Source organism: Brassica oleracea, chromosome C3 (genome assembly GCF_000695525.1).
Source record: "Brassica oleracea var. oleracea cultivar TO1000 chromosome C3, BOL, whole genome shotgun sequence".
Classification (NCBI taxonomy): Eukaryota; Viridiplantae; Streptophyta; class Magnoliopsida; order Brassicales; family Brassicaceae; genus Brassica; species Brassica oleracea.
Genome location: NC_027750.1, coordinates 44170464 through 44178820, shown reverse-complemented (window position 1 = coordinate 44178820; position 8357 = coordinate 44170464). Strand labels below are relative to the sequence as shown.

Genomic DNA, 8357 nt, shown 5'->3' with positions numbered 1-8357 from the left:
GATATAAATATTTAACTATTTCTTTTAAAACTACTATTTATAAATGTACATAATTCGAAACCAATGATAAGTTTTCTGAAAGTTTATAAGATATTTATAAGATAAGAAAGTGATTTGGGTAGTATGCAATATTACAGATACAAATGTACATATATCACATTGAAGGTTGAAACCCTTTCAAATTTTGGCGGTTTAGTATGTTGAAAATGGACAATATATGAATTTATATGAATTTGTTATGTTCCAGTTAATGATCTGAACAGAAGCAAACTCAGAAGAATTTGTTATGGTGCAAGTAATGAAATGAAGTCAAGAAAACATGTTCATCTAAACTATCATACACTAACATCCTGCTGTCCAAGCGCAGGGTGTGACTGTGCAATTGTATTGTTCTTATAATATTAGATAACCGACGGGTTGGTTTAAATTAATTATAGCTTACAACATCGGTTTTGTTGTATCACCTTATCGTGGTCTGATTTTAATATTCTGGTTTAATCATTAAGTAGCAAATGATCGTCTATGTAATATTATTGTAACACTCTAGAAATGGTCCAATTTTAAATTACAACTTATATTAGTAGATAAAAAATAGGACTCTATTTTAATAGATTAGATATATAAGTATATACTAGTATTCAATGGGCAAAGGAAATGGGCGGGTGAAATTATTGTGCAAATAGAATATATATTAATGTGTTGGACCTTCTCTAAAAGGATCTCCAATAGGGAACCTCATTTTGAGGGTGATGATCCTCAAAATGAGAAGTAGAGGGTGGATTACTCCAATAAAAAATTTCAAATTTATCTTTAACTTTTTCTACATATTGCATTTCATCCTCAATCTTCAAAATAATTAATTATAAATGCTTAACTTTTAAGAATAAATAATAAATACACATAAAATTGAAAACATTATATTTATAATTCATATACAGATATTTTGGTTTCACCAATTTTCTTTTATAAGAAAAATCTTTTTCAAACATCAATTAAAATAGTTAAAATACATATACATAGTATTCCTATTTTAGATAATTTAAAATAACTTGTAACATATATGTGTATTTTATGTATCAATAATATCATATATGTAAAAACATATTTGAATATTTGGTCGAAATATATATATAAAGATTAAAGTGATACAAAAATGAATATTAATACAATTATATGTAAGTTACATAACTAAAATGACTAAAATGAAAAGTGACAATCAATGTCCTAGATGTAGAGAATCGGATGAATCAGTCAACCATGCCATTTTTGAGTGCGCATCTGCCTTGCAAACTTGGGCCCTCGCCTCTACACCATCATGTTCGGGCACTTTTCATATTTGGAGTGTGTATCCCATCTTGGCCTTTTTTTTTCTGGCGAAAGAATGACATAAAGGATCCGAAATTGGATAGAGATCCTTATCCATGAATTATTTGGTACCTCTGGGAAGATGAAAGCGACAAACTGTTAGAGGAATAACACGGGACCCGGTAGAACTAATTATACATGCTCAAAGTCAAAGCAATGCATGGTTTGATGCAAATTCTAAGATCCTGGGGATTTACAACCCAACACCAGGCAAGGAACACACACACCTTAAGCTTGGAAAACATTTGTTTGGTAGATGGATCTTGAATCTCAGAATCACAGTTTTGTGGCTAGGGCTGGGTGCTGCTAAATGGATCTGGGAATGAATAACTCTTAGGGTTTCGAAACAGAAAAAAATTTATGTCTTCTTTGCACTCAGAACTAGAAGAATTTAGGCTATGAAGAACATGCTGCAACACACAACTTGTCAGCAGTTTGGGACATACTGTAAGAATGTCTGATATCACTCAAATAACTCTAAAGAGTGATTTGTACTCTCTCAAATAAGAGGTTGAGTTGCAGTACTTAGAGAGCGAATTCACGGGGAGATAAGGCACACAATAGATATACTAGTTATATGGTTAAGTTAGGCAAATATGTTTAAATGTAAATAGCAGGGTTGTGAACAAGTAATTGTTCGATTGATTGATTGGGGTTTTAAGACAGATATGGAAAGCGTTAGACTTAAGGTTTCTATTCAAACAATCAGGATTATAGAGATATAGATACTAAGCATATATTGGATATTCTAAAACTCAAACGATAAGAATAGTCGATCAACTTCCGTATTTTTATACTATCTATCGCCGGATCTAGGACCTCAGATGTCGCTTGTTGGTCCTGAGAAAGTGTCGATCGATACCAACAACATGTTATCGGTCGATACACCTTTCAGCCCGTCGATCGATGCAACTAATGAGTTGTCGATCGATGAACCTTCCAGGGAGCGTTATGCACGGGTTTGACGTGTTCACTAGGTTTAACTAAATCAACTTCCGCTTGTTTCTAGCAATCCTAGCACAATATAAACTAATTCAGGCAGAGAACTAAGCTTCCGCTTGCGCCCTAATATCTATAAGTAAGGTCCTAATTAGCTACTCTAGAACACATGCATTAAGAACAATTTAATTGATGGATATCTTAATACTTGCAATTCTGTATTTTGAGCTAACCCCTCATGAATATCTGAACCCTAAATCTAACAAGAAGAACTACTCAGACATAACTAAGCAATTCATCACAAAGAAGTAAGAAAACTGCATAAATAGAATAGAGTAGAAAACTGGAGTTCCAATTCATCACAAAGAAGTAAGGAGTTCTTGGATCTTCTCTCCAAACCTAAGAATGTAAGTGTTTTGTTGAATGAAAGTAAGAAAGTGTGTGTTGCCTAGAACAATGGCAGAGCACATAAATATTAGGTTAAAACTTGTCAGGGGTAATCTGGTAATTCTTGTGGGACTTGGGCTTAAAGTCGGCTGGAACCAATCTGGCCTTTGTGCGCTTCGCCGTCGATCGACAACACAGAGTGTGCCGATCGATTATCATCCTCGATCATCGATCGCTAGGCTGGTCGATGATCAGCTACGAATCTTTATCATTTTATCTCCAAAATGCACCAAAATCACCAATTTCCTCCAAATCACTCCAAAACGTGAAAACTTACTAAAAAGACTCCAAAACAACTATAATGTATTTAAAAACACCTATATACCATGGCTAAAAGTTGGTGAAATCCATGGTATATCAACACCCCCAAAGTTACTCTTTCAAAACAACAAGCAGTCTCTCTGGAAGCGGTTTGAAAACAGCAGGGACTCACACAATTTAAGAACTTACTATCACCACCTCAGCAATATTGCAAACCACATCAAATCAATCCTAACTTAGAAGTAATTTCTATGCAATATCCTAATTTAGCAACCAATTCCATTCATCCATCAACTTAACTAATCATGTCTGACTAACCCCTCTACTGACCTCATCCTCATTCATATAAATAATAAAGGTGTAAGTTTTACCTTGGGAGTATCGATCACTGAACACATAAAATCAACTCAAACAAGTATCTGGACCTACATGTAAACCTTTTCTGGTTCCCCTTCTTTCTTCTCTCTTCTCTGAATCCGATTTTTTTTTTTACTCGGCAAAGTTGTAGGCGAATAGTTGGACCAGCCCAGTTCGGTGAACGGCCGAGCTGGATCAACCGAAACCCATCTTTGCCTCGTCCTCGTAACTCCTCTTCCAAAACTGCATCGAACTCATTCTTGTTTCGTTTCGATCTGAGGCATCATTGGAACTTTACGATTTAAAAACTGCGGGAACTCGTCTTTTTTCGAAGGACATTTAGATTGATCGTATAAAATGGCAACGGTTAACTAAACATCTCGAATTGCCTACGCTATACGAGGAATTGGAATGTTCCTTGAATTTGCCGTCATTTCGGAAGCTCTCTCTGTATAAAATCATAAAAAGCGACTAAGTCAGAAAACGGCCCAAAAGGGGCCAGAACGCGGCTAAGAGCCCACTTACGATTTTATTGAAATCAATCCCAATCGTTATGACGGTTTATCTTTTGTTCTGCAAGAAAAAATAAATGTGAAGTTTTCGAAAATAAATGTCAAGTTTCCGAAGATAAATACCAAGACCGAAGGGAAATAAAATTTTTCCGCGAAGCGATAAACTCAACCGGGGCAGAACGGGAAAAAGGTAAACCGCCTTAGAGGAAGTATATAAGGAGATCGAGGCTGAAGGGGGAAGAGGGACAAGAATTATCACCCAGAGCAACACTTAGAGCAATTTAGGCATTTTTCCGTTTATGTTATTCGAGCTGCGACTCAACTAGGTTTTCAAGTCTCAGGTTTCTAGAACTAGGAATCTCGCCGACAGCTCTCGTGGCCGATGGCTCTTACCTTGTTGTTACGCTCTTTTCAATTTCATATATTTATTTGTCGTCTAAAATTTCGTGTTTTGATTGCTTGGCGTGTGGTTTAGCAGATATCCGGGACCTCTGGGAAATTTAGGGTTCCCTATCTTTCCTAAATTAAACGGAAATCGAAAGTGAAAATTTCGGTTCACACACCATTTAATAATCAACCAAGTGCAGGGAGAGTACCAAGCAAAGGACGATAGCATGATCCAGTATCTGGCGGTCGCCCAGCGACTCATCAAGAAATTCAAGAGTGGCAAGCTCACTCAAACCCCCAGGGAGCAGAACTCGCAAGCCGATGCCCTGGCTAATCTTGGGTCCGCCCTCTAAACAAACAACCAGATGAGCATCCCCTTGAGGAACCCCAATCCGAAGAGGTCTCCGCTATCCAAGAGGGCGAAACCTGGATGATCCCCCTAGTCCGGTACCTAGAGACAGAAATTCTCCCGAAAAACCGCAAGGAGGCCAGAAAAATCAAGAAGCAAGCCGCAAGGTATTGAATCTCCCAAGAGAAGCTCTACCAGAGATCCTTCTCCGGCCCGTAGTTGAGATGTGTTACGCCTCGAGAAGCCGCTAGAATCCTCGTTGAACTACATGAAGGAGATTATCGATCCCACCGTAGCGGCAGGAGCCTGGTGCTCAGGGCCAGGAGGGCAGGCTACTATTGGACCACAATGGCCGCAGATGCCAACAGGCAAGCCAAACACTGCGACCTGTTTCTAAACTCCCTCCGGAGAACCTCAAGTCCATAAGCTCACCATGGCCCTTCAGAAAGTGGGGCGTGGACATAGTGGGGAAATTGCCTATGGCGTCGGGGCAGATGGTCTTCCTTCTGGTAGTCACTGACTACTTCTCCAAATGGGTCGAAGCGGATGCAATCAACCGGATAACAGACCTCTAGATCCGCAAATTCCTGTGGACGAACGTAATCACTCGCTTCGAGGTCCCCCACGAGATCGTCACCGACAATTGACCCCAGTTCACGAGCCACAACTTCAAGAAGTTCTGTAAGGAGTGGGGCATAAAGCTTACCTTCACCACACCCCGACACCCCCAGTCTAACGGACAAGCGGAATCCATGAACAAGACCGTGGTCGACATGCTTAAGAAGCGACTGGAGGGTTCCCATGGGAAGTGGGCGGAAGAACTGCACGGAGTCCTCTGGGCCTACCGGACCACTCCCAAGACCGCGATGCAGGAAACCCCTTACTCACTGGTCTACGGCTCTAAGGCCATAATACCCACAGAGATGCACGTGAGAACAATGGTCTCAGGGTCCACCTCTCAAGAAGAGAATTGTTAGGGGATTTAGTACTACGGAACGATGGACAAGGCTTAGTATTTCGTGAGAATCAAAGAGAAAGAGACTTGAAGAGACGTTTTGTTAGATAAACAAGCTGGAACTACAATGTTTTGAGTAAGAACCCTAGTTCTAGCCGCCTATCTCTAGTCTCTAAGTCTTGAAGTGTCGATCCCTTGCTTTAGAGTTTTGGCTCCCCTTATATAGTTGCTTTTAGGTCGGCCTTAGTCGGTTTGAGTAGGTTAAACTCTTCCATATTCGGAACTATGGAAGGTTCTCCTTATCGGAAGTTTTCTTTTTCCCGGAGGAAGAGGGTGGTCCCTGGGACCGGACCCGAAATACTTTCTAGCGGGGACCCATAGGCCGGTGTCCTGCCTGGGGTCTGGAGGAATTCAATACCTGAGTATTTTTCCCCAACAGTTTGCCCCTTATTGCTCGATTTCGTCATCGAACTCGAGGAATAAGTTGTGCACTCAAGTCAACCGGAGTTGCTCATTCTCAGTAGGCTTCCCTTAGGTAGGACATCTCTCCAGTAATCCTGCTATCCCGGGTTCCTCTCTGGCCGGAGCCACACTCTGAACCCGGGGGAGGACCGGTTCCCTGATAACAGACCGGGGTCTGACGCTATCTTCTTGAACCGCTGATTTCTTGTTGAAGACAGAGAAGCTCGGGGCTTTTGGCGATGCTTTGGAGATGGCGGAGCCTGAGCTCTGGTGATCTCCGAAGAAAAGGCCTGAGTGCTTGAACATGATGAATAGAGGCAGGTCTGGTGGATGGGTGCGAGACTTTGTCGAAGGTTCCGGATCGAGTTCCAGGTCCCATGGGGTTTCCAGGTCCCCATGCGTAGCTAGAGAGGGGATTGCCTTGACGAAGCCTCTAAGTTTGTTCCCTCGCGTGGCGTCCTCTTTGTGGCCCGTGGAGGTCCATCTTGGGTTTACAACCCCTCTCTTCGTTCTCGCCGCCTAGCGGCTTTCTAACTTTCCTTTTTTCTCTCTCCCTCTCTCTCCTAATAATGTTCCGCAATCTTCATTTGCTCGAGCTCGGTTTTCCATTTTCAGGTATTATTTCCTTTTCACTCTCTCTCTCTTTTTTCTTTCGACTCCTTCCTCCANGGTAGGGTTAGGTAGAAGAAGCAGAGATCCGGGGTCGGTCCATCAGAATCAACGGACTCCTCCGGTTCTTCTCTAGATCTAACCCTAGTCGTGTAGTTGCTGATGTTGTTTCGCCGGCCGTAGTGGTAGATAGGTTTCTCCCGGTGGGCCCTCTTTCAACGATAGGAAGAGAGGAAGCGCCACCCTGTTTTTGACTGGCGCTGGACTGAGAAGTTTGCTTTCATGCATCTTCCGGTGTTTTCCTCTTTCTGGTGGGTGATGGGAGTTTTGATGGTTTGTTTGCAATGGCATGACGCTAATGATTATTGTTTCCTTTTGCAGACGTTCGCTGCGTGGATTCTTCTCTAGGAAGGAGGACAACTGAACGGGTGTTGAATCTTCCCATCGAGCGACGCCAGGTTCCTTTTCTCGTGAGCACAGAAGCGTTGGAGCGTTGCAGCATCTGGGGTAAGTCCTTACCTCTCCTCTAATTTATCGTGAACCATTTTTGAGGCTTATTAGTGTCATGCTTCAGGTAACATGTCGGGGTCCAAAGGTGAAGAAGCATTGGCGGAATACAAAAGGGCCTTGGAGGTCATGTCGGCGAAGAAAGCTGCTCCCAAGCAGGCTGCCCTTAGTGAGAGTGATGATGAAGTTCAATTCATCAAGAGTAACAAACGTCAAGCCACTACTGCTCTAGCTTCTTCTTCCCAGAAGAAATCTAAGGCTTCGAAGTCTAGCCCGAAGGTCTCTCCGTCGTCGTCGAGTGACCCAACCACTGTCTTGGCCAATCTCAATACTAAGGTGTTCCCCTTGACCCTGGTGGTTCTGCCTGAGGGGGACTCTTCTGCCTCCATCGAATTCATCCAGAGTGATCTTCTCCACGTAACACGTTTTTCTCCTTTTCGTTTCTTTTGGTTTGCTGATGATAAGTTTGTTCTCGTGCAGGCGATGTCTCAGTTGTTCCACCTTGGGGAGAGCATGGACGACCATGCTTCACTCAGGGCTGATTTGGCCGCTCTAACTTCTCAGCTGCGTGAGGAGAAGGAAAACGTTCTGTCCAAGGAGAAGGAGATCAAGACTTTGAGGCTCAAGGTGAGGAACCCATATGAGGCTGGGACGCTGGCGGCATCTGAGAATGTCTCTCTGAGGGAGCAGTTGGAACGTCGGGAGGAGGAGGTGTGTGATCTGTGGTGCACTGTGGAGACCTTTGATGTTGAGAAGATTATGGCGGTGAGCGGCACCATAGTGGTGACACGCTGGGAGCTAATGAGAGAGTGGCTCAACCGTCAGACCGACAGCTGGGATCTTGAGGGCGCGCTGGAGCGGTACAAGATGGTGAAGACCTCTGAGGCTGAGTTCCGGGGACTTCTCGCTCCTTCCTTCGAGGGAGAGCCAGTGATCCCGAGCAAGACTGAAGCCGAAAAGACACTGGAGCGTGCTGATGATCCTCCCGTCAGCTGATCCCTAATCTTTGTCTGAACTCTTAACTCCTTGTAGGGGTTTCTTTTGTTGTTGTACCTGCCCTCTATGAGGGTTTAAAACTTATTTTCAGGCCTTCGAGCTTTTTTTTGTTGTTAGACAATGGCCCTGCTGTGGCCTCTTTTTCCTTTAAAAAGAATGCTTTCGGATTTTTAACTCTGTTCTAGTTTCCGCGTAATGGACCTCTTAGAGC

General features: G+C 42.7%; 1 protein-coding gene across 1 annotated transcript; it reads left to right on the top strand.

The window, feature by feature from the left end:
* The first annotated feature begins 6981 nt into the window (after nt 1-6981).
* Nucleotides 6982-8146, top strand: LOC106330699. Its single transcript, XM_013769130.1, has 2 exons — nt 6982-7150; nt 7218-8146. The coding sequence occupies exon 2, from the start codon at nt 7223-7225 to the stop codon at nt 8144-8146; it is 924 nt and encodes a 307-aa protein (XP_013624584.1). The 5' UTR covers nt 6982-7150; nt 7218-7222.
* The last annotated feature ends 211 nt before the right edge of the window (nt 8147-8357 follow it).

Excerpts from the sequence above, each read along its gene's own strand:
- LOC106330699 (XM_013769130.1), top strand. The coding sequence starts at position 7,223 with ATGTCGGGGTCCAAAGGTGAAGAAGCATTGGCGGAATACAAAAGGGCC.